Consider the following 13,583-nt stretch of genomic DNA (forward strand, 5'->3'; position numbering starts at 1 on the left):
CTTTCATTAACTTGGTGTTTTTCCCTGCCTTAGGCTGACCATTCCACGTGTAGCTACCAATACAGACTTTGGAAATAGCAGCCTGGTTTTGGACCTGGAACCTTGTCAGGACCACACTGTCCCTTTTTCCCAGCTGATGAGAAACAGAGAACTTTGTTGGAACATTGTTTTTTTTCCCCTGTAGGAGCTTTTGCCCAAGACAACCTATCAGGATATGGAAATAATTGAGTTTTGCCTCTTTGGCCCTCTAATGATGGGGATATAAATGGTGCCCAGATGGTGGTTTAATGGACTCATTTAATTTCGATGCTAGTAGCAGTACCCAGTGAAATCCCCGAGCCTTGGTGATGATGAGCTTCCCTCACTGTTCTCCTTAAGCAGCTTGGCTAGGGACTCAAAGCTCATTGCCTATAAGACATTCAGAAAATGCATCGAGAAATTATTGAAATGGAATTTGATGTCTCATTTTCAGAAGTAAAACGAACCTTCCTTACATAAGGCATGCAATTTTAAAAAGCAACAGCAGAGCAATAAACCATAAGAAAGGAGGGTCTGCTTATCAGTGAATTAAAAAGGTAAAATTAAATGTGAAAGCAGAAAGGCTGTAACTGATGTTGGTGCAAATTAATGTTAAAATCTGATTAAAGTTTAGATGGAAACCCAGGCATATGGCTGCTAAGTAAGTTGTTCTAAAATGAATTACTCTTGCCTGTGGCTATTCTCACACCTCAAAACAAAGTAATACTTCTTGATGATCTCAATAAGTTACTAAACTGCCCTTAAAAACTAATTTTGCATGAAACCCCAGAGCAAAGTCTTGGCAATATTAAGATGCAGAATTTTCATGGCAAGGCATATACTTATGAGTGCCCTGGGCTGTACGCTCTCATTTGGTATGCATCATAAAGCCAGCAAGCACCCCTTTGTCAGGCACGGCGCTGGAGCCGTGCACGGAGCGCTGCGAAAGTGGGTAAAGTTCTTCCGCTTACTTCTATTCCCTCTTTGTGTCTCTCTAAGTTTCTGGCTGAATTTTTTTTCTTAACGAGTATTTCATTTGCATTTTTTTTTTTTAATTATTATTCTTAAAGCCCCAGTGAAACTTTGCTGAAGTTACTGTATTTTGTTGGAGGCGACACTTCAACCATGCAAAATTTTGGAGATGCTTCAATTCGGTGTTTTATTTTACTTCCATTAACGGGGAAGTGAATTATATTTATATTTAGTCCGAATTTGAGCACTGAGTTTTATCCCAGACCAGGAGAGTTGATGCCCTGAGGCCAGAGTTTGGACTCCAGCTCATGTCTGCTTAATATTTCCATTCTGTGAGAATGCAAACTGGAAAACTTGTCACCCACCCTTTGGATTGCTGATTTAGATTACAGCTGGGTCCCAAGTTGAAGACTGGGGCTGCATTGTTGTAGCCTGTATGATGAGCATGAGCCAGCACTGGGCTCTTGTGGCCAGGAAGGCCAATGGTACCTGGGGTGGGTTAGAAGGGGGTGGTCAGTAGGTCAGAGAGGTTCTCCTGCCCCTCTGCTCTGCCCTGGGGAGACCACACCTGGAATATTGTGTCCAGTTGTGGCCCCTCAGTTCCAGAAGGACAGGGAACTGCTGGAGAGAGTCCAGCGCAGCCACCAAGATGCTGAAGGGAGTGGAGCATCTCCCGTGTGAGGAAAGGCTGAGGGAGCTGGAGCTCTGGAGCTGGAGAAGAGGAGACTGAGGGGTGACCTCATTAATGATTACAGATATAGAAAGGGGGAGTGTCAGGAGGATGGAGCCAGGCTCTTCTTGGTGAAAATCAATGGTAGGACAAAGGGTAATGGGTCCAAACTGGAACACAAGAGATTCCGCTTAGATTTGAGAAGAAACTTCTTCATGGTGAGGGTGTCAGAGCCTGGCCCAGGCTGCCCAGGGAGGTTGTGGAGTCTCCTTCTCTGCAGACATTCAAACCCGCCTGGACACCTTCCTGTGGAACCTCAGCTGGGTGTTCCTGCTCCATGGGGGGATTGCACTGGATGAGCTTTCCAGGTCCCTTCAACCCCTGACTCTCTGGGATTCTGTGATCATGCAATGCAGGGCGACGGTGCCTTCGCAGTTCACGTTCTGTGCTTCCCTGGAGCAGCAGCTTTGAAAAGGAACTTGTACCCCATACCAACTGCTGATTCACTGCACCTTCCTGAGCTGCTCCTCTAGCTGCTGCAGATCTTGCAGAGCTGTGAGCACTTTCTTACTGATTTCATTGAACACTCCGCAAAGTGCTGGCTGGAGGTCTCAGAGCCCAGTCTCCAGGGGCTGAGATCTGCGATTTGGATTAACTAAATTGCACAATGAAGAAGTAAAGATACAGCACACAATGAAGTGTACTCAGTTAACTTAGTGTTTCAAAGTACAGTAGTATCTAATGCTGTGCTATAGTTAAAAATAACAAAATCCTGATGAGATGAGACCTCCTTCCACTTCTGTTTTCATCTTTGTAGAGAAGTGTGAAGAAGCGTTGTTTTTAATATGTAGATGGCAAGGTTTGGGATTCACAGATAAGCGAAGTGTGAACTCTTAAAGGTTAACTCTGTACGCACATATTAGAAATTGGCCCGAGTCATGAAGTTTACATCTGTTACAGGATCTAAATACAAATTTCACTAAAGCTTAGAAATATTCAAATGTGATGATCATATGCATAGTTAACAGATCTGTGCCTCTAAGCAGTAATTTGGCCGCGAGTCTGGAAAATTCCAATAGTTTGGAGGATTAACATCTTTTACTCTGGCAAGCATTTGAAAACATTATTTAGTTCAACATGCAAATGCACATCTCGGATTATATATTAATCATGATCATGTATAGTTTATCCCCTTTATCCCTTTCACTGTTGAAAATGATATTAAATAAGATACATACCAATTCCTGCTTGACCTACAATCCAGGAAAGTCGAATAAAAAGCATCACGCCCCAAATATTAAGCATACATCTTACCTAGGTTTTAAACAAAAAATACTGCATTAGTGCAACGTTAAAAGTAGGGTGACAGTGTGCATTGCAGGCTTTGAAGAAGCACCCCAAACAGCCCTCGAGTCCACCTCCCGCTCTTCTTAGAAGACCTTAGTGTTGCAGAATTAATCTTAAGTTGAATTTGTTTTAGAAGCACAGGTAAGTTTCTCACCAGCACCCCCTTCACCCATCCAAACTTGACAAATCCTGTTTTGTTTTCTTCTTCCTTGCTGTCTGCTGCCTCCTCTCCAGCGGTGCTTTCTCCGTTAGCCACTCTCTCGACGGAGCCGGTGCTCACGGCTATGTTCTAAGGATCACACAGAAAACAAAGACGTTGTGGTGCCCAGCAGAGGACACCTGGCTGCCTAAGAGACACATGGAATGAAGGAATTTCAAAGATCAGCTTTTGCTGGCTCTGGAATAGAGGGCAATATTCTGCTCCTACCGAGCATCAGCAGGTGGGCTTGCTAACAGTGAGAAATAGGAAAGAATTCCTTAGGCGGAGTAAATACATTATTATCTGATGCTAAATCGTTTTTATTGTAAACTGTACTCATCATATATGTCGTGTTGATATGTTAGTAAAGCATCTGAAGTAATGAGGTTGGCCTCCACATGCTGCTGTGAAAATATATGGATAATGCTAAGTGTAGAAACAGGGATGATTGCTGAGTGGTGAAGAGACCTGGCTGAGTGCTGCATGGCAAAGTTATGTGAAGAACTCTGGTGTTTTCTGTTGGATAAAGTACAAACGTAACTGCAGCAGCAAATGGGTAACACACTCTCGAAAACAGAGAAATACCAGTGAAATGTAGTAAATAATGCAGTAAATGAATAATCCTTTCTGTGGTTTAGCCGTCTCTGGTATAGCCATAGTAGATAGGATTAGAAATTGCCACTTTTGTGGTGTAACCAGAATAAGTAGCCCAGAATTTTAGATTGTTCACATCCAGTTACAGACATATATCCGTTTTACCTCTTTAGCTCTTCTGCCCTTCGAGGCAATTTAACATCATGATACATTTCTTGTTGCTTGAATAGGAATCACTCACAGTACTGGGGTTTCTACTCGTTGTCATTGCTGCTTTGTTTCTTTTAGTTTTATTTCTATACAAAGTTCTGACTGGTTTTGTGAGGAGCTGGCATTAGGTTGACTATTGCCAGGTATTGTCTGGATCTTCTGCAAAGACCTTTAGGAAGGACCATTTACCTCACCATAGCCTGGCAAAGGGTCACGAGTGTGTATCCCTTCCGGAGAGGAATCAAGATGCTTTTAGGGTTTGGAGGGGGATAAAGGGATAAAGATACTTCCAGATTAACTAAACAGGCCAAGGAGGGGAAACATCTGTGTTTCTGTGAAATATATAAAGTTTTTTTCATCTTGCTTAAGCTTCGAGGCTGTTCCTATATTTTATCCGTGGACTTAAAAAACCACAACAAATGAGAACAAAACAGACATAAAGACCAACTGTATATGATACTCAGGCTAATGTTTGGGCTCTCCCCCCATGGGTGGGGGCTCCAGCCACTATGCTGCAGGGTTGTAGAATGCCTTTGACGCAGTAAATCCCAGATCATGCTCACAAATGAGAAATAAGTGACTGGATGATACGTTTTGGCATGGATTAAACTTGGTGTCCCGGCCCTTTTGGCCCTACGTGAAATGGGAATACAAGATCTATTGAAAGCCTGTGACTGAACTCCTGAGCTGCTTAGGTAATTTTGACAATTCTTACCCTAAAATAATAATGGCTGTGTTTGCTGAAAATACAGTAAATTATTAAAGTGAGTTGAGGAAGATTAGCAGAACAAAATGAGGGGGGTTTGCTGCAGCAGTTAGAATTTCAAAGGGGTTTGGTCTTTGTACTTGAAACAAGTTGTTTCCTATGTACTTTGAATTAATTTGTGTTTTCTATGCCATTATCATAAATTATGGCCTTAAACCTTCCATAAATGCATTTTAAATTGGAGTGCTTTAGTGAATGATTGGTTATTTACCCAGCAGCTGTACCTGCGCTACTCGTGCATTAAGGATGTGGAATGAAAGTGACACAACATTTTGAAAAGCTACCAAACCAAACAAAAAGTTTGCTGCTTTTTTAAAAGAAGAAATGTTTTCCTTTCCTTGTTTCAGAACAGTTTATTCTTCATCTCTCCTGAGGCTAAGGATGAGGAGCTCATCAAGTCCCTGTAACAAGAGTGGAGAGTAGCCAAGATGAAGAAAGGTTAGATGATTTCTTATGTAGGGTAAATATTAAGCCCAAGTAATTATCACCAGCCATCAGCTGTGAAATAGCACTTAGGCTATTTTTTAGGGATTTAATTGGCGCTTTGTGGCTTAATGTGTGCAAAAACTGACACATCTTGCTAAAAGATGACACACATTTGGCTCCAGCAGTGTGGGAACTAGATATTTGAAGTTCCTTTCAGCAGTTGAAAAATTACATTTTTAAAAAAGTGTATTAAACATTAGTATTTCTCTTCTGATGTTAAGCCCAGCATCAACGCACAATAGGAATGCTTATGTGATGTTTAGAGATCTGAAGTCAAGCCTACTTCAGTTCTTATTGGAATGTGGCAATGGGCTTTGACAGGACAGTTGCCTTGAGTTTCAAAAAGCTGGGAGCGAGGGCGGTGGGATTGCCCTGCGGTACGGTGTGGTAAGCCTAGATTTTACTGCTAAAGGAAAAAGGAATAAAGCATCTTCTCCTGCGTCTCGGGCTATTACTCTAACCCGGTACACACTCAGCGAGGCATTTCATCCTGCCCTTAGTGGTGGCCGGAGAGCCTGCTGTACGCTGGGGCTGCTGGACGGGCACCCCATCCAGCTGCACGTACCGCTCCTGCCTCCTGATAGGAACTCAGCCTCTTCATTCCATCTTAATTCCCTTCCCTACTAATGCGGTGACCTTGTGTTTGTTTATTCTTCAGACTAAGCTCTGCAGACCGAAGTGATTTGTCCAAGGTCACCAAGCGAGTCCACGGGACAGCCAGGAATAGAGTCCAGCCACGCTAATGGTGGGTCGTTTGTTCCAGGGCTGTGGTTAGTGGCTCCCAGACCAGGGCCACAACTCACATAAGGGCACAGCAGGTTGCCAGTGTAACAAAAATCTCGTTACCTCTGACATTCACCTTCCTATTTCGAGAGGCATAAGATTATCCTTCTGTAAACTGGATACTGGAAAAAAGTCTGGAAACTACCAAGCTGGATGATGCTCTTTTCTTTTCCCTAACAGCCCCAACCTGGGAAGCAGTTTTCCCTTCGTTTTATTCAGGGATGGAATCTACCTTCTTTTTAATCTTCTCTAAGTGAAAGCCTTAAAATATCTTAAACAAATGTATCTAATTTTGTTTAAAATAAATCATTGAGAGATGCAGCAGCAAATAACCCTGAATTTTCTGGTAAAAGTCAAAACTGAAAATCTCTTAACATGCTAATGTTCAGTACATGTTAATTTAGCATTACGTCCAAAGCCAATACACTGGTTTTGTCTCCTCTGGCCACTCCTGAAGTAAATTATCTATAAGAGGAAGTTTCTTTTGGGCATGGAAATGTGTTTAGCCCCTTGAGTAGCAGCTCACACATCTGCCAATGAGTAGGGATACCAGATTCATATTATTCCCTTTTCACATCCATTTTGCCTTCATTTTTGGAAATAGATGGTGACCCAGGTAACCTGTTTCTCCTTTCTGTGTAAGCCATTTTATGCAGGTCTGTGGAGACCTTAGTTTAAATAAGTCAGGCCCACACTAGGAAGGTGTCCTAATAAGATCCTAAAGAATCAAGTCCTAATTTCCTAATGGCTATTTTTTGCCTTGATTTCATTACTTTTTATTAATCCTCTTGAGGCAGGTGAATCTCCAGAGAAAGAGAGTTTGACCAAGATCTGGACCAGCATCCAAAAGTCAGATGCTTGTTGAAATTACTCAGACCCCAGAAGTACGTAAAACTGAGTGGAATGGTGAGGAGAACACGTTTCCTTGGGACATTGCTCTTGTCACTATTGCCCAATGCAGAAAAAGAACAGGGGGTTTTGCTGTGTATAGATGCTTTTAGTCTGAGTTTGACTATAAAGGTGATCTCTCTCTTTCCAGCTCTGCCCTGACAAGCGCACAATTAAGAACCTCAAAAAGGGTTTGATTTTAATTCTGTGAGTAGGTGTATCCTGTATCTCTCCCCTGCTTTTTACAGAGAACTTGGTATTGTGGCTTAAGGGGGAAGAGTCTAATTTTGCTGAAATCAATGGAGTATTAGATTATTCCACTGTTTAGCAGTAGGTTTTTTAATAGCTTAACTATTTCAAAGTGCTTAATCTAGTTGTTCTTGTCGCTGGAGATTCTCGTTACAGCTTACTTATTTTGCATGGAAGTGATTCTTCCACATAGGGAAATCAAGCCTCAAAAGATCTAGGTAGGTGAATAATCAGCAAAATTCACCTGTCTGCCTGAGGCGGTAACACACAAGTTACTGAAAATTTGGTATTTGAGACTGAATATCACCAACTTCTTAAATTCTTTCCTGTGGAAGTTTTGAATGTGCAAACCCCTCAAGATTATACCTGAACAATGTATATTCTGGCAACTAGCCACAGAGGGAGACAAAAGTGAGGATTATCACAATAAAGGGCAGGTTTTGGTATTTCATTATTCACTTACTGTGCTGCCTAGGTGGAAAAAAAAATGGAGCAAACACGATGAGTCTGCTAAGGGGAAGCTTTTTCCATAAAATCCATTGGGCATATGTATAAAGAGTAAACTGCTCAATTGTGTTAACCAAAAGTAGGTCCACTCAGAAGGGGAGAGGAGGAACAGCCCTAGAAAACCCTTCAAAGGCAGGTTAGCCAGTTGTATCCTGTTCAGTAGTTTTCTATGTAAGTGTATTTTACATGGATATAGTCCTATCTATTACATGAGCAACGTCTGAGCAGCTCTTCTATGTGATAGATTAGGAGGAATTCAGCCAAATTATTCCTCCGTAAATGCTTGCTATGTAGTCATTAAAGAGGATCTTCAGATTCTCCCCAAAGTCATTGGTATAATGAGCATGAAGGCCTAGATTCATTCGCTGAATCAGTACCTGAAAACTGTTGTCTGCTCCTCCTCTACCGAGCCAACACTTTCAACCTCACACCCTTGTTCTGGATTCTTTCTTGCTTTTTGAATGGTTTGTTACAGCAATAAACAGGTAGTGCTTTGGATTTCTGATTAGTTGAAATTGTATTTATTATACATTTTTTTAATAATACTTTTATATTCATATATTAATGAATACAACAGAGGAATCCATGAAACTTAGTTATGCATTGGTGTTACATTTAAGTTTAGAATAAATGTGAATTGTGCAGCTTGGTTAAATTATGAATTGATATTCATAATCTGCCATCCTATCTCTTAAGTGGAACAGAAGAGATTCAGTAGTTTTCTACTTCTAGACAAGATTAAGCTATGTTTGTTTTTTTTGGCTAATCAAGAACATTACTATCACCTTTCAATAAAAATCTTTGCTTTGAGCAGGGTACATGGCAAAAACCGTATTGCAACTACTAAAGGAAATATGCTAAGAGATTACTTGTACTTCTTCTCTTGGGCAAGGTCTATGAATTTAAGGACTTTCTCTTATTAATAAAGAGAATTAACAGCCTGGAAATGGAATAGAGAAAATTTGTATCTTTCCACTTACCTTTGCCAGTTGTTCATGAATTTCTAATAAGCTCGGCCTGCTGAGCTTATTCCCACTGACACTGCCAGTGTTTCTATAATAATCAATTTTGGGAACTGGGTCCACTGTGTTATGGCCGAAAGTCTGCAAATAGTACATTTTAGTGTGAGTATCGTAGGGGTGTAAACTCGCTTCTGTTCTCTCCCCATTTTGAAGGAAATTGTCAAATAATTCTCTTTTTCCTGGTCTGTAACTGATTCTCAGTCTGTTATGTGCTTCGTCAGTAAAAGATGTTTCTTCATATTGCGGTGGGTCAGAGCCCACGTCCTCTTGGGGCGTTTCATTGTTGTCACGGCTTTCATTAATTATGTTAACTTGAAAGCGATTTGCATTTGGATCCAAGAATACATTCGGCGCATTATTCATGGACATCTTGAGGGATGCTGTGGATTCAGGTCGCTGATCCGCGGGCACTTCTGTACCTGCAGCGAGTTAGTGGCAGCTGCAGCAAAGGCTTTAGTGCTGTCGCATATGAAATCTTTGCTCTTAGAGTAATGAAGCTCCAAGAAATGGTTCTTGAAACCTCTAAGCAGTCTTCCTAATGTTGTCTGCTGTGTTTCTGCCATAAAAAGATATAAACAAAACATTTCTATTAACTTGCATAGTTAAATTTTCCACCATATGCTTTCCCCCACCTCTCCAAGTATCCATGAGGCTGTCTTCCTGTGACTTATTGAGTAAAAGTGGTTGAGTCAAAGATGGAGTTTGTGGGGATGTTTCCAGCTGTGATGGACGCATCCAACCCCTTAACCAAACTCGTGGTAGTTTGGTACAGGCTCCAAAGGAGGTAAAGACCTGAGTTCTAAATGGGCCAAGAACTCCTTTAGTTTCAATCTCTTCTCTGAAAACCCATGAAGGAGCAGAGTGACATGGAGAACATCAATAAATATGAGCTTGGAACACTGATCATGCGATTAACACATGGTGGCTTTTCCAAGACTGCTTTGTCATGTAACAAAGTATGTTGTGGGTACAAGGAGTCTCACGCATGGTTTCCATCACATATAATCTGACTACAAACAAGCGCTTTATCCCATAAATATGACAGCAAAAGTGAGTTGTCGTTGAGCTCTCCCAGCTGAGCAGCCTGGCTGTGATGTGGCGATCTCCCTGGGCACCTCTCCAGGTTGCTCCTTGAGGCAGAAACACCTTTTATCAGCGGCAGATCTTGGGTAAGTGACTGAAATAGTGCAAAACTTGGTAGTGTGGTAACTCTGATTTGTGCCTTTGGTAGTTTTGAATCATTGTTCAAATGATTGTGCCGTGCGGTAACTGAGTGAACTCTGCTGCTGAGCTTTGTTAAGTCGCACATCTACAACATGGTATGAAAACCACTTTTGGTAATATCTTTGATGGCGATTCTTCAAGAGATCCGAATCACCCATTTCTGACAAATTGGCAGGATTCTAAATCAGGATTCACGACACCATCTATGTAAAATGAGCTTTGGATCAGATTCTAAGTACCTAAAATTGATTTTCAAATATAGTATTTCTTTTAATAATGTAATGTTTAATAAAAGCCAGTGAAAGTGTAGGCAGTACAAGGACTGCGACACAAGATTCCATGCGGTGTGTTTACTGTTTATGTTCCACTTAAATCTTACGATACCGTGTATGTTTCTCTCATAGTCTGGAATTATATTTGCATGAAAAGCTTAAATCAAATAGTTGATTTTAAATTAGCTACATAATATAGGCTTGAAGTTTTCAGTAATTCCAGGATGGCAACTATTTATGAGCAGGCAATTAAGATGCAGCAGAACATTAATTTTTTATGTGAATAAAATTAATGCAATATGAAGGAATAAATAGATGACTGAAACAGATCCAAAAATAGGGTTTGGTTTCCTAAATTGTAATGGAGGAAATAAATGACTGTGGAAAAGAATTATTGAGAAATACCAACAGTCCTAGGCAGTGGAAGTTTCATAGAATTTTACACACAATTTTACATTTGTAAACTCAAAACGCCCTTTAAGATGTTTTCAAATAAATTGTAGCAAGCCATAGAATCACAAAGGTTGGAAGGGACCGTGGGAGCGTATCTAGCCCAACCTCCTACTCAAAGCAGAGGGAACATTCAATGTAAATCAGGTCACTCGGGGCTTTCACCAGTCGGTCTTGACACCCTCCAAGAACAGATTCCACAACCTGCCTTCTCCGCCTATTGTAATACTTAATTGTTCTCATAGTCATTTTTTTCTGTATATCCAGTGGGAACCTTCCATGTGTCACTGTGACCATCATCTCACTCTCCTGCTGTGCATCTGAGTAAAGAGCAGCCCTCTGCCTTGCCAGGAACCTCTTGGTAAGTACTGGGGGGTGGCTGCTTAGCATCCCCTTCATGCCTTTTGTTCTTCTTATTAAGCAAGACCCATTTGCCCTGCAGGGCAAATGCTCCTACGCCACCCATCTTGGTGTCCCTCCATCAGACACGCACAACTTTATCAACATCTTTCTTACGTGGGCAATCGGGGGGACAGGTAGACAAACTGAGAAACTGGGTTCCAGGTGCAGTCTGACGAGTGCACTTCACTTGCATGATCACTTTACTTGATCTGTGGGCCTGGTAACGCAGCCCAGGGCACCGTTCACCCTCACTGCTCTCGGAGCATGATGCTGATTCCTCTGGAGCCAATTTCTCAGCAGGGCCCTTCCAGGAGAGCTGCTCCCTGCCAGTGAGGGCCCAGCCTGTTCAGGTTTCATCTCTCCAAGGTGCAGGATTTGCATTTGTCCTTGTTGAACGTCATGAGATTTCTGTTGGCCCATTGCTCCAGCCTGACCAGATCCCTCTGAGTGGCAGCCCATCGAGAGGTGAACATATGACAGCTGTACAATCTGCTTCCTGCACCGCTTTCCCACACAGAACCCCTCGAAAAACCCAAACCAACAAATGAAATCCCTGAGAGCAGAAGGGGTGCCTATTTTTAAGGCCTTTAGTGGGTTAAGTACCTTTGCAGCAACTTACAAAACTGCCTAGATGGCCCTGAAATGAGCTATTGAAGCAATGGCAATCCTTATGCCTTGAAATATACTTCTATGGACGTGATTATACAGACCTGTGTGATTTAGTAGGAGTTCAGGTCTGTTCGAACTCACTAAAACAGACCACGCTCAGACATTGAAACGCTGCCAGCGTGTGTGAAAGCAGAAAGTTTTAGAAACAAAATATACCTGTATAAAAGAATATATGAACTGAAAATGTGGGTAAATAAGCCCATTAGGTGCATTTTTTAAAGTTCTGTGCTTTCATGAGAGGTTGGACTAGATGACCTCCAGAGGTTTTTTTCCAATTTAAATTTCTCAATGATTTTGTGAAATGCGTCTGGCCCTTTGGCACTGAAAGGTAAAATACTGCATCAATATTTATACCCTGGCAATGCAAATTTTCTCAGAAGTCACATATCAAAATTATAATTTGAAGAGCTGATAATCAAATGTCCTCCATCGTTGGTATGAGATACAGCTAAAGCTTATTTTCTCACTTCTTCCATCAGCTCTAGATAATATTCTGCTGTGACCTCTCTGCTATGATGCCACTTTATAATCCCCTCATATTCATGTTGGTTCTCCCGCTTACTGTTTTGTAAGTCTCACAGCAACATGTTACGTTTATTTAGTTTATTTTACTTCTACTGGGTTTGGATGATCAGTATTATTATTATTATTACTCCTATACATTTCTGGTCATAAGTAGCATTCAGCTTCCTTCGGCCTTTTAAAGTTGGAAGAAAGTGTCTCATCTTCAGGCATGAAGGAGCAAAACCAAATCTTTCGTCATTAAAGTCAATGAAAGTAGGTGTGTTTCCACCTCCATGACTGAATGAAATCCTGAGTCTTTGATGACAATGAGAGTTTTGCTAGCAAGTAAAATGAGTCTGTAATTTCACAGTCTTATTCCCATAATATTACTGTTTTGCTAGGAAAATAAACGTCTCTTACCTTTCTGCTATTCTTGAAAATAATACTTTGATTTTCACCCTGTATTTCCAGAGGTCTCTCAGCTGTTGTTTGCCATTAATTTTGTGTTTAGTATTCTAGCATTAGGCATAAAAAATCAAGTTTACCTTATTCAGGATAGTTTAACTCACCATTCAGTCCTGTCTTCTTAGGGAAGGACGATCTGCCTCTTTGATGCACGCGTATAGTGCGTCCCTCTCTTTGAGGCATTACAGACCCTGCCTTATTGGCCAGATTTTTCTCCTGCTTAATATACTGAATAGACCATCCAATCCCTCTCTTTCAAAACATTCTAGATGGTGATTTAGAGAAGCATTCTAGCTTGTTAACTATTAACCACAAAATGTACCTATCCATTACAACTACTGGCTTTATGGTATTGCACAATTTCTAAGGGGGCCTGAAATACTTCTGTTATCTCCGTTTCCCTCTCAGCTATGGCCGATTCTGTGCACAGATCATGATCTCTCTGGTTTTGAGTTCTGCATCTATAGTAACGGAGATAACAAGAGTTCGGGCTTCAGCGCATTTTATGCAGAAGAGATTCCAATGAAGTCAGTGGGATTGGTCATTGATGGCTCCCCATGTCCTACATGCGTTTTTGAACCATTTGCTCCTAACCCTGTTCAAAGCTTTACTCTGAATATTGAAGGAAAACCTTTGAAAAATTATGTTCTGTGTATTCTTGCTAGGAGGGCCAAATCCCTCTCTTTTCTTTTGGGGGTGCAGAGGAGGTTGGTCAGGAAGTGATGAAGCTTGGTAATTGTAAGGGAATTTAATAATTGCTTACAGCAACAGGTCAGGTCAAGAACAAAAATAGTAAGACAGTATTGGGATGCTTTGGGTATGTTTGCTCTGTAGTTTAGAGATAACTGAACTATATTTAACCCAGATAACTGAAGTAGCTTCAGCA

The 13,583-nt window shown here is 41.2% G+C and overlaps 1 protein-coding gene and 1 long non-coding RNA gene across 4 annotated transcripts in view; one reads left to right on the top strand and one right to left on the bottom strand.

Annotated features, from left to right (window-relative positions):
* Nucleotides 1-12,887, bottom strand: part of SLC12A1 (solute carrier family 12 member 1) — a 47,982-nt gene extending 35,095 nt beyond the window's left edge. For all 3 annotated transcript variants that reach the window (XM_071814098.1, XM_065847206.2, XM_065847207.2), the window contains exons 1-4: nt 12,802-12,887; nt 8,670-9,267; nt 3,162-3,296; nt 2,899-2,974 (exon numbers count right to left, since the gene is read on the bottom strand). In XM_071814098.1, the coding sequence (XP_071670199.1) occupies nt 2,899-2,974; nt 3,162-3,296; nt 8,670-9,080 (622 nt within the window). In that variant the 5' untranslated portion in view covers nt 9,081-9,267; nt 12,802-12,887. The remainder of the gene's footprint in view (nt 1-2,898; nt 2,975-3,161; nt 3,297-8,669; nt 9,268-12,801) is intronic.
* On the top strand, nt 2,849-8,175 carry LOC139828970 (uncharacterized). The gene is made up of 3 exons (XR_011741139.1): nt 2,849-3,447; nt 5,124-5,214; nt 5,921-8,175. It is a non-coding gene; the product is annotated as an uncharacterized lncRNA (long non-coding RNA).
* Nucleotides 12,888-13,583: the final 696 nt, after the last annotated feature.

Source organism: Patagioenas fasciata, chromosome 12 (assembly GCF_037038585.1).
Source record: "Patagioenas fasciata isolate bPatFas1 chromosome 12, bPatFas1.hap1, whole genome shotgun sequence".
In the NCBI taxonomy this organism is placed as follows: Eukaryota; Metazoa; Chordata; class Aves; order Columbiformes; family Columbidae; genus Patagioenas; species Patagioenas fasciata.